Raw genomic sequence first — 16,975 nt, 5'->3', positions numbered from 1 at the left:
ACTTTAAAATGTGGTCTAAGAAATTGCTGGGCTGTTAATATGCTCTTTTGCATAAAAGCTTTCCTGCTATCTTCACGTGTTAGGTGAAGATGGTCCCCTGCAATGTATGTTTTAGGGGATCAGTACTTTGCAGCACCTGTATCTCACCACAGCACAGAGAAGGTAGCAGCACTAGTATTTCCAATATGTGTATCACACCAGCGTTAGATTACTGCTGGCTTATGGTAATATGAGATACAGTCAGGGGTTAGGGTTGACACAAGGAGATCTATTTATAAAAAAAATAATTGAAAGAATGTCTCAAGCACTATGGTTATTTCCTATTATCATAAGCTCCTGGTCATAATTTCTCTGATTAAGTAATTTCAGGAAATGATGGCTGGTTGATGAAACTGACAATTGTAGGAAATAGGCTTCTTAGGCAAAATATGGGATTTGTGATGGCTGCATTAATGTTTGAGGCATCTGCACAACATTCTTTTTTATAAATAGACCCCTTATGCCCCATACACACGGTCGGAAATTCCGACAGAAAAAGTCAGATCGGATTATGCATGTGTCCCCTTGTTAAAAGGGTCTTCCAGAATCTGATAAGCCCCCCGCCCCCCACAACCACCGGCCAGGGTTGTGGGGATGAGGCCCTTGTTCTCTTCAACATGGGGACAAGGTGCTTTGAGGGGACACAGACCCCCAAAGCATCCTCCCAATGTTGAGGGCATGTGGCCTGGTACGGTTCAGGAGGGGGGGCGCTCTCTCTACCCCCCCTCTTTTCCTGCGGCCTGCCAGGTTGCGTGCTCGGATAAAGGGTCTGGTATGGATATTTAGGGGGAACCCCACGTCATTTTTTTTTAATTTGATGCGGGGTTCCCCTTAATATCCATACCAGACCCGAAGGGCCTGGTAATTGAATTTGGGGGAACCCCACACTTTTTTTTTTTTTTTTTTTTTTTATCAATGACTTTCAATGACTGTTCTCTGTATTACAGGGAGCCGAAAATTCATTATAGCCGCAAGTGATTTTAAATGACTTTTTTCTGCAGAAATTACACTTTGTGCAGGGACAGTTCTAAGCACGGGAAACATGCACCCCTTTACAGGCATACTATAGACACCCCCCAGGTACAAAATTTAAAGGAATATTACACTTTTATCATTTCACTTTAAGCATTATTAAAATCACTGCTCCCGAAAAAACTGATGTTTTTAAAACTTTTTTTTGCATTGATACATGTCCCCTGGGGCAGGACCCAGGTCCCCAAACACTTTTTAGGACAATAACTTGCATATTAGCCTTTAAAATTAGCACTTTAGATTTTGAACGTTCGAGTCCTATAGACTTTAATAGGGTTCTAAAGTTCACACGAAGTTTAGGTCTGTTCACAGATTGTGGTGCGAACCGAACCGGGGGGGGGTGTTCGGCTCATCTTTAGTTGCAACAACCGATGGAATGACTGGGCAGTGACATTGTCCACCGGCTTACTATAGTATATACCAGTGTTTTTCAACTCCAGTCCTCAAGGTGCCCCAACAGGTAATGTTTTTATGCTTTCCATTACTTTGCATGGGTGATTTGATTAGTTTCACCGCCTTAGTAATTACCACAGCCAATTCGTCTGAGGGAAATCCTGAAAACATGAACTGTTAGGGCTCCTTGAGGACTGGAGTTGAGAAACACTGGTATATACTATCACTCCTCTCTCGTGAAGCTGCCCGCTATGAGCCAATCATGTGACCAGACCAGGGCACCCTGAGAATAAGTATGAGCATCTTCTTTCAACAGGGTAGTTAGAATAGGCATTAGGAGGTGGGAGTTATTTTAGGCTTAGTTACAGCTAGCCTGAACTGCCACTCTATTTTAAAGGTGTTTGGGTTTTTTGTTTTTGTTTTTTTTATTAAATTCAGAAAAACTTTTAGTTCAGGATAAGAACCCTGTGACACATTTTTCTGCATTCCTGGGCTGTGCACTTCCAGTCTTGGTGACTACTGTTTTACTAGACAGGAAGTGAGGAACAGTGGCGGATTGAAAACTCATGGAGTCCCTGGGCAATAGATGATTATAGGGCCCCAGGCTTACAGGTGGTAAGTAACAAACAATATAGAGTACAGCAGTCAGGATGAGCGCCACGCTCACATCATAGTCCTCCCTTACACCAAAGTCCAAACATTCTCCCTATACATCACAGTCCGCAGAGCCCCCCCCCCCCCCCCAGTGTTCCACCCTATAGCAGAGCCCCCCCCCCCCCCAGTGTGTCCCCTTCTATCAGTGTCCCCTTACACATACCTTTGCACCTTAGTGCTTGGTGTGGTAGGCAGCTGGCCGAAAAATTAGAAAAATTAGAGATCAACTTGTTGCAGGCTCTGAAGTGTACAAGTGAGTTGTGGAGCCAGTGGAATAGGAAACTGCTGTAGTTGGCCTCAGATCTGGCAGTGGGGCATGTGAATAAAAGCCATGCTTTTATTCACATGCCCCACTTGTTGCCCCACCTGTGCAGTGATATATATATATATATATATATATATATATATATACACATACACACACACACACACATAGACATACAGTATGCATATATCCACACACATAGACACACACACATTATACATACACAGTATACATATATACACACACATAGACATAGACACGCAGTATACATATATAGACATTTGACATGCAGTATACATATATACACATAGACACGCGGTATACATAAATACACATAGACATAGACACATACCTCCACTTTTAACCCAAAAATCTACCTGATTGAACACACTGTTGCCCCCCATCTCCCAATGCTGGGACTTTTGCTGCTAGAGCAAAACACATCTTCCCCCTCCCTCCTGCTCACCAGGGTAAGCACTGACAAAAATACACTCAGCTCAGCAAGATTACCTTCCTGCAGACTACAGCCCATCCCACAGTGCAGGCTGTGTCCCCTCCTCCCTCTCCTCTCCTCCAGGAGTGGACATCTCCTGCTCTGAAATCAAAGAAACCGCGGTGGGGAAGGGGGCGTGTACACTGTGTTCCTATTGGCTAAGGAGGCAGTGCAGAGGCGGGCAGCTATAGCCTTGGGATTTTCACAGCAAAATGATGTTGGAAAGTTATATTTCAGGGACAGATGTAAAAAATCACAGATTTTTACATATTGCCCCTGGTTTGACTGAGGCTGGCCACCCTGATGGGGTCCCCTAGTGGCCTTGGGGCCCTCGGGAACTGCCCGAGTACCCGAATGGTCAGTCCTCCCCTGGTGAGGAATGATCTGCAGTGGGGACACAGACAGCAATAAAATGATGATGCTCGCAATACACTCAGTTTAATTTCTATCCCCCTGCTTCCTCAAAGCAGCCCACCTATCTAATGCGCCCCTTGGGAATTCCATCTGTAACAAGCTAACATCTCTACATGACCTCTTCATCTCTCATGGCTTTAACATACTTGCCATAACTGAAAACTGGCTTCAAAATTTTGACTCAGCTTCTCCTGCTGCCATCTCCCATGGTGGCCTCCATTGGACTCACTCACCCAGACCCAACAGACAGAAAGGTGGTGGAGTTGGTTTACTTCTATCCCCACAAAGCACCTTCCAGGTCCTTCCTATCCCTCCCTCTCTATCCCTCTCTTCTTTTGAGATGCATTGTATTTGTCAGTTTTCTACTATTTCTCTGAGGATTTCAGCAATATATCAGCCTCCTGGGCTGGTATCGCACTTTCTTGATGACTTTGCTGCCTGGCTACCCTACTTTCTCAAATACCCACAATCATTCTTGGTGACTTCAACATTCCTGTCAATGTTAACAGCCCAATTACAGCTAAACTTCTCGACCTAACCTCATCTTTTGACCTAACCCAATGGACACATACTTCCACTCACTCCAATGGTAATACCCTTGACCTTGTATTCTCCCATCTCTGCAACCCTGGCAACCTCGCAAACACCCCCTTTCCTCTCTCTGATCACAACCTGATTAGTTACACTGTATCCTTGCCTCCAACCACCCATCCCACCAAGCAGCAAACAATTACCTGTAGGAACCTTCGCCACTTTAACCCTTCTCTTTTCTATTCTGCTGCTGGCCACCTATATGACATAATCTCTCCCCTGTCCTGTCCTGAACTGGCCACCTCTGTCTACAACAGTTCACTCCCATCATCACTAAATGCACTTGCTCTTCTAACCACACACAGAATCAAGCCCGACTGTTACAACCCTGGCAAACTGACAACATTAGAAATCTCAAGAGACATTGTCGTGCTTTTGAATGTCTGTTTCGTTAAACCAAATGCCTGCAAGATTTCACCCTATATAAATCTGCCCTTCTAAAATACAATTCCTGCCTCCATGCTGCCAAACAAGTCTACTTTGTCTCTCTTATTAATACTTTGTCATCCAGTCCCCATCTGCTCTTCTCAACCTTTAGCTCTCTGCTTCATCCCCCACCCCTCTACCCACGAACTCACTCACTGCCCAAGAGCTTGCCAATCACTTCAAAGACAGGATTGATGCAATTTGTGAGGACACCTCCACTGTGCGTACATCTTCCTCACCCAACATACCTTGCCTAACAGCACATTCAACACTCTCCTCTTTTGTATTGGCTACTACTGAAGAGGTTACAAATCTTTTCTCAGATGCCCACCACACCAATTGTCCCTTGGATCCTGTTCCCTCACTACTACTTCGGCCACCCTCTTCTTCTATCTTTTGCTCCCTCACTCAAATCTTCAACCTTTCCCTCTCTAGTGGCACCCCCCCACCCCCAAAACCTGTGAAGATCATTCGCATACTTAAAAACCCCTTACTGGACCTCACCAACCTGAACAACTTAAGACTCATCTCATTGCTTCCATTCACATCTAAACTTCTAGAACGTTTAGTCTACAACAGTCTTAGCTCTTACATCAGTGAAAATAACCTTCTTGACCCCTTACAGTCTGGCTTTCACTCGCAGCACTCCATGGAAACCGCCTTACTAAAACTCACTAATGATTTACTAACGGCTAAAACTAACAGCCAGTAATCCATACTCCTACAACTTGACCTCTCTGTGGCCTTTGATACTGTTGACCACTCTCTCCTTCTCAATAAACTACATTCCCTTGGCCTCTGAGATTCTGCTCTATCCTGGTTCTCTTCCTACCTTTCACAGCACTCCTTCAGTGTCACCTACAACTCTGTCTCCTCCTCTTCATTGCCCCTTTCTCTGGGGGTCCACCAAGGCTCTGTTCTTGGACCCCTTCTTTTCTCTAACTACACCTCCTCCCTTGGTCACTTGATACTCATCAACGGCTTCCAATACCACTTATACACCAATGACACCCAAATCTATCTCTCTACTCCTCACCTCACTCCTTTAGTCTCCTCTACTAACTTACTAACTGACATATCAGCATGGATGTCGCACCACTTAATTAACTAAATCTCTTTAAAACTGAGCTAATAATATTCCCCCTGCCCGTGCCCCCTTCCCTGACTTTTCCATCAAAATCAACAACGCAACTATCAGCCCCTCCCCTCACACCAGAGTACTAGGTGTAATCCTAGGCTCTGACTTCTCATTTCAGCCTCAAGTCCAATTGTTGTCAAAAGTTTGTAGAATTCACCTCTGTAACATCTCTCAAATTTGCCCCTTTTTAACAAATGAAACCACAAAGCTCTTCATTCACTGCCTTCTTATCTCTCGCCTTGACTATTGCAACTCCCTTCTCATTGGCCTGCCTCTCCATAAGCTATCCACTCTTCAGTCTATCATGAATGCTGCTGCCAGACTTATCCACCTTACCAACCGCTCAGATTCTGCCAACCCTCTCCTCCAATCCCTACACTGGCTCCCAATCACCCAGCGAATTAAATTCAAAATACTAACCACAACATACAAAGCCATTCATAACTTTGCCCCGAGCTCCATCACTAATCTTGTCTCCAAGTATCACCCAAATTGTCCTCTCCATTCTTTTCAAGACCCCCTACTCTCAAACCATCCTCTGAAACTCGCTACCTCAAACTGTCCAGCTATCCCCTACTCTTGCTACCTTCAGGCAATCCCTGAAAACTCATCTCTTCATGAAAGCCTATCACATCTCCAACTAATCTTTAACCACTTTCATCAGCTCATTCCCCCCACAGTTACAATCTTTTTTACCACCAGCCCCACCCTATTAGATTGTAAGGACTTCTGGGCAGGGCCCTCTTAATCGTGTGTGTGTGTGTGTGTGTTTGTGTGTGTGTGTTTGTGTGTGTGTATACATATATATATATTTACACAATATATCTGTCTGTTTAGAAATTTTCCCTCACCCGTATTTTATTGTCTACACATTAATGTCTCCAAGGGAGCCCCGATAATGCTCTATCCAAAAAAGTTTTTGATAGACATACAATTTAATATGTTTTTGTCATTAAAAGACCAATACTAGCCTCCTGATATTTTTGAACAAACCTGCAATTTTACCAATTGGTTTAGTACCTTTTTCTAAACTATGTTCACAAGCTATAGGCCTGATTATCTTTCAAAAATTCCATGACTTTCAATTAATCCATGGAAAAGAAGATGCAGTATCATTAGTGAAGTTAACAGCCTTTTGATCAGCTGCTACCTAGTACAGGTTGCAGTACTCCTGCCAGCTGGGAGACTATTCTTGTTTTCATTCTGACTGGGTGCATTTTCTCCAAAAACATTCAGCGGGGAACATTTCTGATGTTACAGGACTAAAATAGGAGTTCTTCAAGATCCTTTGTCTTTTTCAAGAAATGAGTAGTAACTATGTATACTTAGGGGACCCCAATCTATCTTTCAGATTTCACTTCTCTGTTGCTTTCGCTCACTTCAGATTGTTACCTATTCCTGATTATCTGTGGCTAGCCCTAACCTCTGTGTTGAATGATTCTGCCAAAACCTTGATATCCTAAAAATGTATTTGTCAATTTGGGGCCCTGATTTGGTCAGCTGTAGCCATTGGTCGAATTCTAAGGTCATGGCCTGGAAGCATTAAACCTGTGGCTGAGGCACAAGGCAATGGTCAAGGGGCAAATAGGCCTGTCATATAGGTTTGTGTAAAACTGAGAAATCAGACAAGTAGAAGGCAACAGCACAAACAGGAACTCATCAAAAATTGGTTACACCCAGGACTTACATTTTAACAACCATACTTGTCAATGTGCAACACACTGCTCAGTGTTTAAATAATTCTTACCAATTTTGTGGAGTGGTTGACATAGCTTAAACCATTCTCTAGCAATAGCCATAGGCCTGTATATTACACTTCTCAAGGAAGGCATCTAAAAGATTTTTGAAGCTGTTGACACTCTCAACTAGCATCACTTCCTGGGGGTGGGAGTTCAACATTTTTTCTGCCCCAACAAAAAAGAACCCTTTCTGCAATCTAGGCCTAAACCCCTGTCTTCTAACTTCAAATTGTGTCTGTATGTCCTCTACAAATACCTTAGAGTAGAACTGTATTACAGTTACTGAAGTCAACTTTTATATATTATTTTTTATATATATGTACATTGTATTGTTAAGCACCTCTTCTCCAGAGTGAATAACTATAATCTATGTAATCAGTCCCCATAGCTTAGGCCCCCCTCATTCATTGTGTTGCCCTTTTGATGAACTTCTAAATCAACACTATTTTTCTGAGGATCAGTGACCAAAACTAAACTGGAATTCCAAAATGAGACCAAACCAGTCTTTCGTTAAGGGGTAGAATTATTGTTGCATCTCTGGAATGTATGCCCTTTTTATGCACAACAGTTAATAGCGAGCTTTGCTGATTCTCCAACCTCTATATCATTAACCACTTGCCACCCGTCCCGGCAGGGCGGTGCGGTTCCTGTTCTGGGTGGATATCATATGACAGTTTCCCAGAATGGCGACTCTTGCACAGGGATGTGCAGCGCGGCGATCTTGGCTGCGCTGTGTTGCTGGGACATGGCACAACCCCAATCCCTGTAAAGAGCCGCGGCCGCAGCTCTTTAACCATGTGATCGGCTGTGTCCAATCACAGCCGGTCACATGTAAACACAGTAATCGGTGCTCCTCACATCACACTGACAGGGTGTGAGGAGAGGAGAGCAGATCAGTGGCATCTCCCCATAGAGGTCATCTAGGTATGTAATCAGGGCACTGATCATCAGTGCCCTGATTACAATAAAGCTCTCACAGTGCCAGCAATACATGCCAACCACTGCCAGCATACAGTGGCCATTAATAATGCTAGTCAGTGCTGGCTATCAGTGCTTCCCATCAATACCCATCACTGATGCCCATCAATGCCCATCAGTGCCGCCTATCAGTGCCCATAAGTGCGGCATATTCGTGCCTCCTCATCAGTGCCACCTAATTAGTGCCCATAAGTGCAGCTTATCCGTGCCCATCAGTGCCGCCTCATCAGCGCCCATCAGTGAAGGAGAAAAATTACTTATTTACTAAATTTACTGACAGAAACGAAAAAAAAAGCTTTTTTTTTTCCCAAAATGTTCGGTGTTTTTTTTTCTTTTTTTTTCTTTCTTTTTTTTAGGGAAAAACCCCCCAGAAGTGATATACCACCAAAAGAAAGCTCTATTTGTGTGAAGAAAATTATAAAAATTTCACATGGTTATAGTGTAGCATGACCATGCAATTGTCATTTAGTGTGACAGCGCTGAAAGCTGAAAAATGGCCTGGGCAGGAAAGGGGTGAAAGTGCCCTGTATTGAGGTGGTTAATAAACAAATTGAAGAGCATTAGCTCCAAGATAGAACTCAGGGCACACCACTTACAACTTAGACCATTCAGAGAATGAGCTCACTCTCTGGAATACCTCACTCTCTGGACCCGTTCATGGAACCAGTTGTCTATGTACATATAAAATAAAGTTTAAACATTTACAGTTTCAAGGTACAGTATCAAATGCTTTTTCAAAAGCCAGATATACTACATCTACTGGTGTTCCACCATCTAATTTCTCACTTAATTCTTCCTAGAATGATAACAGGCTGGTTTTATAAGAATGGTACTTTAAAAATCTATGCTGGTAATCACATATGATACATTTTTTACAGACAACTTTCTGAATAGAGACTCTTGTCATTCCCTCAAATACTTGACATACTATTAATGTTAGGCTGACTAGTATACATCTCCTTTTTTGTAGGTAGCTAGACCACAACATGGCTGAAGATTAAGATTTGAGCTAAAGGCAAACATTTATTTCCCTTGCTAAAAGTCTGAGCCAAATCTATAATTATGTCATTTTTGAATATATTTTCACCAAACAGTGTTACTTACATCCATGAATTCTGCATTGGCTTTAGGTCCAGTTGTTTCATTTAAGATTTTAATGGCCACAGGGATTTTTACCGTCTCCCCTTCTGGAACCCAGATACCCTAGACAATAAAGAATTGGTAAATTAGTACAGAGCATATATCAATTTTATGTTTGTGAATGTGATGAAGACCAAAGACTTCATTAAGTGTTACTGCTCATACTTTGCTTTTTTCATGTACCTATAATAATGCAAAATAGTCATGATACAATAATATCAACTGTTAAAAAATATTGTTTGGTATCTGCCTTCTGATCACTCATCTGCTTTGCTGAAAAAAAAATAATTGCGCATGCCAGGTAATTTATGGTATACAGCATCTCCTAGCATTTCCACAGACATGCATGTGAGAACTATAGGCATTTCAAATAACAGGGATACTGGCGAGACAAAGCCTTACAAGAAGTAGTCTTCTCAAATTTACATTGTGCTTCATTGAGCTTCTAGGAGCTATCCTGACAGTTCACTTCAAACTCCAAATCTGACAAAGAGATTTTTGTGATGTTTCTGACCTTGAATGGGTAAATTAAGTGAACACAGTCTAATTTAACAAAACTCCAGTAAATTTGTAAATAAGACCCTAACCCTGGTAAAGGTCACACAATTTAGACAGCTATGATCTTAGAACTATCAGGAGTCAGGAAACCAAAGGTAACTGATACAAAATTATGCATGTATTAAAATCTCTTCCACTGCAGCAAGAGCAAAATCAGATGTAGTGTCCTGCCTTTGTTAGGCCAAATTTTGTTTTGGCTCTGTTGTGCTCATTGGAGCAGCAACCTAGGTCTGATCAGGTTCCCCTAAGCTTGGTGGTTGATTTCCCATGTCTGCTTTTAGAGGAAGCTACTAGGGATAGAGTAGAAGAGTCAGCTACTGAAGTTATGAATATTTGACCTCAGCCAATCGCTCGAAGGAGCACCCAGAAGTTGGCTGCGAAGGAAGATAAATGTTCGGGAGGCTTGCTTAGAGTGTCTTTTTGTCCTGGGGCTGCTGTCCCTGGGATGTAGCCTGTGTGTTGGAGAGCTGATGTTGGGCCTCAGCAAGTACTTGGCTGAGAAGAAAAGAAGAAATCCTGGATGGCCAGACACCGCTGAAGGCATCTTTATTATTGCAATAAAATCATAGCTATGATTAAGCACCATGGTCTGGTGTGAAACACATTAACTGCTTGTCCTTGTCCCTTTTGTACATGAGGTTACTGTATAGGATTTTATTGCAACAATAAAAATGCCTTCAGCGGTGTGCGGCCGTCCAGGATTTCTTCTTTTCTTCCAAGTTTATGCAGAGCCAGCACCTGCAAACTCACAATAGGGTGGGTGTTTCCCAAAAGGTCTGGAGCTTTTTGGAGCGGCAATCCCTTTTTCCATGTACTTGGCTGAGGGCTGGAAGGGCTGGAAGGGATCTGGATTGAAAGAAAGAAATTGTGGGAGGGCATCACCTGTGGAAGATGGTCTAAACAGGGATCATTTAACTTTAAATGTGTCTTTATTGTGATAAAGGAAAGAAACTATATGAATATGGATCAATGTTGACATTGAAGATGTACAATCAAAAACAACAATAGTAGTAGTAATAATATTAATCAAAATAATAAAAATAACCACAGAAGTAGCTACAAATCATAGGAAAGGGGGATGAATTCAGGTAAGAAATTAGTATGGTAAGGGGGGGGGGGGTGTAGAGAGCAGGAAGGTAGGTAGGTATGACAACCTACGATTGTGTTTGTTTGTATATATGAAGATACAGAAATAAACATTGCAAGCTATTATGTATGTGTTTAAAGTTGAAGATTAAGATGATTAGTCCTTCCAAATGCCGTTAGGCCATGGAGGGGAAGGAATGGATTCTGGAGTGTGGTATGGAATGAGATTACGTGTTTACTCTATGAGTGCGGAGACTAGAACGCTCTGGATAAGAAGGCGACTTTAACAAACAGTACATGACTGGCTCTTGAAATGTGATTAATGCACCACAGCAGCACTTCAGAAGAGGGAAGTATACTCTATTGGAAAAAACTTAACAGAGAAGATGGTGCTTCTAAGTGCAGTAATAAAACACGTTAATGACAAGAGAGGGCTAAAAACACTTACAAGATGGAAGTGAAAAACAGGCATATGAATGAATCTATACCATCCAGCAGGATGCCTCCTAGGAAAAAAGACAGGTTTAAATTTCAGCTGACCAACGGTGGGAAACACTGTTTCTTATCCAGGAGGGAAAGCCATGCTGTTTCACACTGGTCCTAACAGCATGGCACTCCCTCCAAAATAAGAGACAAAGTATTTTCCACTGCTGGTTGGCTACAATTTTCACCTGTAGCTGTGCCTGTATGCATGTTTTCCATTTCCATCTTATACGTTTTTTTAATCCTTTCTTGCCATGGGTGGCTGAAAACTGGAGTAATTACTCCCAAGAGTCCATAGAAGTGTTTTTTTTATGGGTGGACAGGTCATGTGAGTAGGCTGTAAAAGTATGATAACCCTAATCGGAGAGTTAGTGGGTTATTCATTAGAGACAGAATTTCTTCAGGAAGGCTGTACTTCAAAAAGGTGCGCGACACAATGCAGGGCTTGTCATATTTGGATATATTTGATAAATGTTGAGGACTTTAATGTGCTCAGTGCTCAGCTCTTGAAAGGAGTGTAATCTGTTAGCAGAATACAATTCTGCTAAAGTTGTTCTAATCCCCTCTGTTGCGCCGAAAAGCACAGATCTAGTGGAAAAGTCAGATCAGGCTCCAGCTCCTAAACAGGAATCCTTTTGTCACAGAAGAGTGTTGCATGGAAGGTGGTGGGGAACAGCTGTCCTTAGACAATGTGAGTAGGACCCTTTGCTTAAGACTCTAGGTGTGCATGCGCTTTAGAAGTTAAATGCCAGACATTGCTGCAAGGACTGGGACTTCTCATAAAGAGTCTCAGATTATCTGGATATCCCCTCTACCTCCAATGAAGGCTACTGTTGAGGTAAAAAATACAGTATGTATTGTTCCAAGCAACCCAGTATATGTATGCTGTCTCACTCATGGGCATTCACAATTCTCAAAGAACCGTAAATGTTAACAGTGCACAGATTGTTAAGAAAAATGTCAGTTCGAGACATACCTGAAGTCATTACATACCTTCAGCGCCCAGCCTTCTGATTTTCACAGCAGCAACTTTATTGTTAAACCCTTTTTTGTCTATTTTTACTTGACCCTTTTCCATTTTAACAGTTTCCTTTCACTAAGTAGTTATTTTCTATTGTACTAACTCCAGGCAGTCTACTTAGCTGTTTTTTTTTTTTTTGAATTTCTAAAAGTTTTTTGCTCAAGATCTTCAGCTCAGACCAAATCATAAAAAAAGAGTGTCAACAATGTTCTTAATGTTTATCTGTATTTATCAGGGAAGATGGTCTCCAAGTTATTAACTCAAAAACTTAAGCAGGTTAATTGTTTTTAATGTAACACAAATATTAGTAGTGTGACAGTATGGTGCCCTACCACAGTGCTAAAAGGGTTTTAGGTCACCCAGGATTCTAAATTAGTCAGGTCGAGGGGCTTCAGAATGCCTGTTTCATTCAGAGGAAACGGAGTTTGCAGTTTCTCCAGTGGATGGTAAAACCCAGTTTGAGACAGCTATTTCATAGAGATTTGGGAGGGAGGAAATCTCCAATATTGGGGCCAAGATTTGCAGGCAAACAGCACATTGATGGCAATGGTGTTTAGTGATGGACGAACTTCCGACGGGACGTTTCGCGAACGCGAAATGCGAACGGACCCAAACGTTCGCGAAACCGACCGTTCGCCGCGGGCCCCATTGACTTCAATGGGAGGCGAACTTTGCAAACCTTCATGTCGAATTTGCGGCCACGTGGTAATTATTAGGGGGTAAAACGTAGTCCCACCATCTGGACAATGACATAATACATGTATGAGGTGAATTTGGGATCGATAACTACAAGCATTTTTATTTTATTTGGGAAATTGTTCTAACAATTCAGGACTATGGAGCTAATGAAGGCAATGGAGGAGAGGGAAGGTCAGGGACCAGGGTAGGCAAAGAAGAGGGTGCAGGAGATGATCACCAGCAGCGTGACATACCGGAATGACACATGCACCGTGATAGAGGCATCTGACAGCAGCACCGTAATACAGAGCACTGACAGCAGCACCGTGACATACAGCGCTGACAGCAGCACCGTGACATACAGCGCTGACAGCAGCACCGTGACATACAGCGCTGACAGCAGCACCGTGACATACAGCGCTGACAGCAGCACCGTGACATACAGCGCTGACAGCAGCACCGTGACATACAGCGCTGACAGCAGCACCGTGACATACAGCGCTGACAGCAGCACCGTGACATACAGCGCTGACAGCAGCACCGTGACATACAGCGCTGACAGCAGCACCGTGACATACAGCGCTGACAGCAGCACCGTGACATACAGCGCTGACAGCAGCACCGTGACATACAGCGCTGACAGCAGCACCGTGACATACAGCACTGACAGCAGCACCGTAAGCAGCCCCAGGAGGAAGTCAGCACAGCACAGGGATGGTGTGATCCCCTCATAATAAGAACCCCCAGGAGGAAGTCAGCACAGCACAGGGATAGTGTGATCCCTTCATAATAAGAACCCCCAGGAGGAAGTCAGCACAGCACAGGGATATCATAAGCAGCCCCAGTAGAAATATGACACCGCTCAACCTCTTCAAAGAGGAGGGTAGGGGCATATAGTACGGTGTGCTTTTTTGGGTCAAGGAAGTGAGCCAAATGAATTAAGAAGGTCTGTGTGCTTGATTAAAAAAATAGTTTATAGACATATACATGGTCTACTGGTCACATGTGTTGAATTCCTCCGAGATCCATGCCTCATTCATTTTTAGAAATGTGAGGTAGTTAACACTGTGGTGAGCTAGGCGAGTACGCTTATCGGTCACAATCCCCCCTGCTGCGCTGAACGTCCTTTCGGACAGGACACTGGATGAGGGGCAAGCCAACAGTTCGATTGCAAATTGGGCAAGCTCTGGCCAGAGGTCAAGCCTGCCCACCCAGTAGTCTAGGGGTTCATCACTCCTCAGAGCGTCCACATCGGCCGTTAACCCAATGTAGTCGGACACCTGACGGTCTAGGCGTTCCCTGATGCTGGATCCGGATGACACCTGTCGATGGGTCGGCTGAAAGAATGACCTCATATCCGAAGTCACCAACACATCTTCAAACCGGCCTCTTCTTGCAGGCGCTGTTGGATTGGTACCCGCAAATCCTTCTCTGGGAGTGGGAATTGCTCCTCTGCCAGCGCACGCAAAAGCAGAATGCAGCATTTCTCGAAGCAAGGCCTGGAAGTGCTGCATTCTGACAGCCCTCTGCGACGGCGGTAACATTTCCGCCATTTTGTGTTTGTACCGGGGGTCTAAGTACGTTGCCACCCAGTACTGGTCCTTGACCCTCATGCTTTTTATACGGGGGTCCCTATTAAAACACTGGAGCATGAAGGCCCCCATTTGCACTAAAGTGGAAGCGGTGTGGTGGCCTGGCTCCTGCTCATCATCCAGGATAATGTCGTCCTCTTCATTCTCCTCTCCCCATCCTCGCACAACAGGGATCCCAGAAAGGTTTAAAGCATGCTCTTCTTGCTCCTGCTCATCCGCCCCGGCACCATCCTCCTCTGACTCCTCATCAGACTCCTGTTGTTGACTTGTCTCAGATAGAGTAGCCCCCCCTGGGAATTCATCCAGCATTGCGACTTCCTCATCTTCCCGCTCCTGCTCCTCCACAGCCTGATCAATGACACGACGCAATGCACGCTCCAGAAAGAAGGCATAAGGTACCATGTCACTGATGGCGCCATGGCTGCGACTGACCAGTTTGGTGATCTCCTCAAATGGCCGCAGAAGTCTGCATGTGTCGCGCATGAGCAGCCACTGGCGCGGTGAAAAAAAACCCAGCTCCCCAGAACCGTTTCTTTCGCAGAGTTCATACAGGTAGACGTTAACTGCACGTTTCTGCTGGAGCAGCCTATCAAGCATATAGAAGGTTGAGTTCCATCGCGTCGGGCAATCGCAAATAAGACGTCTGACCGGCAGATGGTGTCGCCGCTGAATGTCAGCAAGGCGAGCCATGGCCGTGTAAGATCTTCTGAAATGGGCCGAGATTTTCCTTGCCTGCCGCAAGATGTCCTGGACCCCAGGGTATTTGACAAGGAATCGCTGCACGACCAAGTTTAAGACGTGTGCCATGCACGACACGTGCGTGATTTTGCCCTGTTTCAATGCGCTAAGCAGATTGGCACCGTTGTCACACACCACTTTACCAACTGTCAAATTGAGCGGTGTTAGCCACTCATCTGCCTGTGAACGCAAAGCTGAAAGGAGTGCCGGGCCAGTGTGGCTCTTTGCTTCCAGGCACAACAGACGCAGCACGGCATGGCAACGTCTCACCTGGCATGTGGAATAGGTTCTGGGGAGCTTGGGCGGTGCAGTGGAAGAGACGCTAGCAGCGGAAAAGGAGGAGGCAGCTGAGGAGGAGAGGGAGGAGGATGGAGTAGGAGGAGGAGAAGAAGAGTCAGGCCTGCATGCAATCCGTGGCGGTAAAACCAAATCTACACGGGTGCCACGGGTTACATGCTTGACGGCCGTCAGAAGGTTCACCCAGTGGGCAGTAAAACTGATATACCTTCCCTGCCCGTGTTTGCTAGACCACGTGTCTGTGGTCAGATGTATCTTGGCACCGACACTGTGTGCCAGAGATACATTCACTTGCCGCTGAACATGGCCATATAGCTCTGGGATGCCCTTCTCTGAGAAATACTTCCTTCCTGGGACCTTCCATTGTGGTGTTCCAATGGCCACAAATTTGCGAAAGGCCTCCGAGTCCACCAGTTTATATGGCAGTAGTTGGCGGGCTATGAGTTCTGACAAGCCAGCCGCCAACCGTTGGGCAAGAGGGTTATCCGGCATCATCATTTTTTTACGCTCAAACATTAGGCCCACGGAAGCCTGCCTTTTTGCAGAAAAATGTGAGCTTGGCGTGATGGAAGGTGGAGTGGAGGACAATTGTGAGGAGAGAGGAGAAGGAGAAGTAGAAGACGAGGCTGGACGGTGAGAGCCTGCAGTGTGGCTTTGTGTGTTCCGTTGCTCCCACTGGGCTCGGTGATGGCTGCTCATGTGCCTTCTTAAGGCGGTCGTCCCTAGGTGAGTATTGGGCTTACCGCGACTAACGCGTTGACTGCAAAGATTGCAGATGGCAACGCTATTGTCAGCAGCGGACACGTTAAAAAAAGCCCACACTGCGGAGCCATGTGCCGGTGTCCTGGGAGCGCCAGATGTGACCGTACATGGTCGATGACTCGCTCCTGATACATTTGCAGTCTGCTTTGTCCCTGCTGTGCAATGTAAGTCATTGCTGCTTCTCCTCCCTATCTGCTGGTCCATATCTCCCTCTGAACTCCCCTCCTCTTCCTCTCTTGTGGGCACCCACGTGACATCACTAGACACGTCATCATCAACGTCACCTTCCCCACCGCTATAAGTAGAGATCTCGGAGTAGGCAGCAACACCGGGGACCAACCTCCTCCTTGGGCTGATCTGGGTACTGGCGTCAGACTGCTGAGTAGCGCTTGTTGCTACCTCCTCTTCCTGATCCAATACCAAGAGTGGCTGCGCATCAGAAATGTCCTCTTGATATG

At 44.7% G+C, this 16,975-nt stretch overlaps 1 protein-coding gene across 2 annotated transcripts in view; it reads right to left on the bottom strand.

Annotated features, from left to right (window-relative positions):
• ERBB4 (erb-b2 receptor tyrosine kinase 4) overlaps window positions 1-16,975 on the bottom strand; it is a 1,370,666-nt gene that overhangs the window by 250,771 nt on the left and 1,102,920 nt on the right. For both annotated transcript variants that reach the window (XM_077448341.1, XM_077448342.1), the window contains exon 19: window positions 9,267-9,365. In XM_077448341.1, the coding sequence (XP_077304467.1) occupies window positions 9,267-9,365 (99 nt within the window). The remainder of the gene's footprint in view (window positions 1-9,266; window positions 9,366-16,975) is intronic.

Source organism: Lithobates pipiens, unplaced genomic scaffold (genome assembly GCF_037356315.1).
Source record: "Lithobates pipiens isolate NorthernLeopardFrog02 unplaced genomic scaffold, aLitPip1_a1.2 Scaffold_22, whole genome shotgun sequence".
NCBI lineage: Eukaryota > Metazoa > Chordata > Amphibia > Anura > Ranidae > Lithobates > Lithobates pipiens.
The sequence above is the reverse complement of the archived record's forward strand: the minus strand, read 5'-3'. Positions and strand labels throughout refer to the sequence as shown.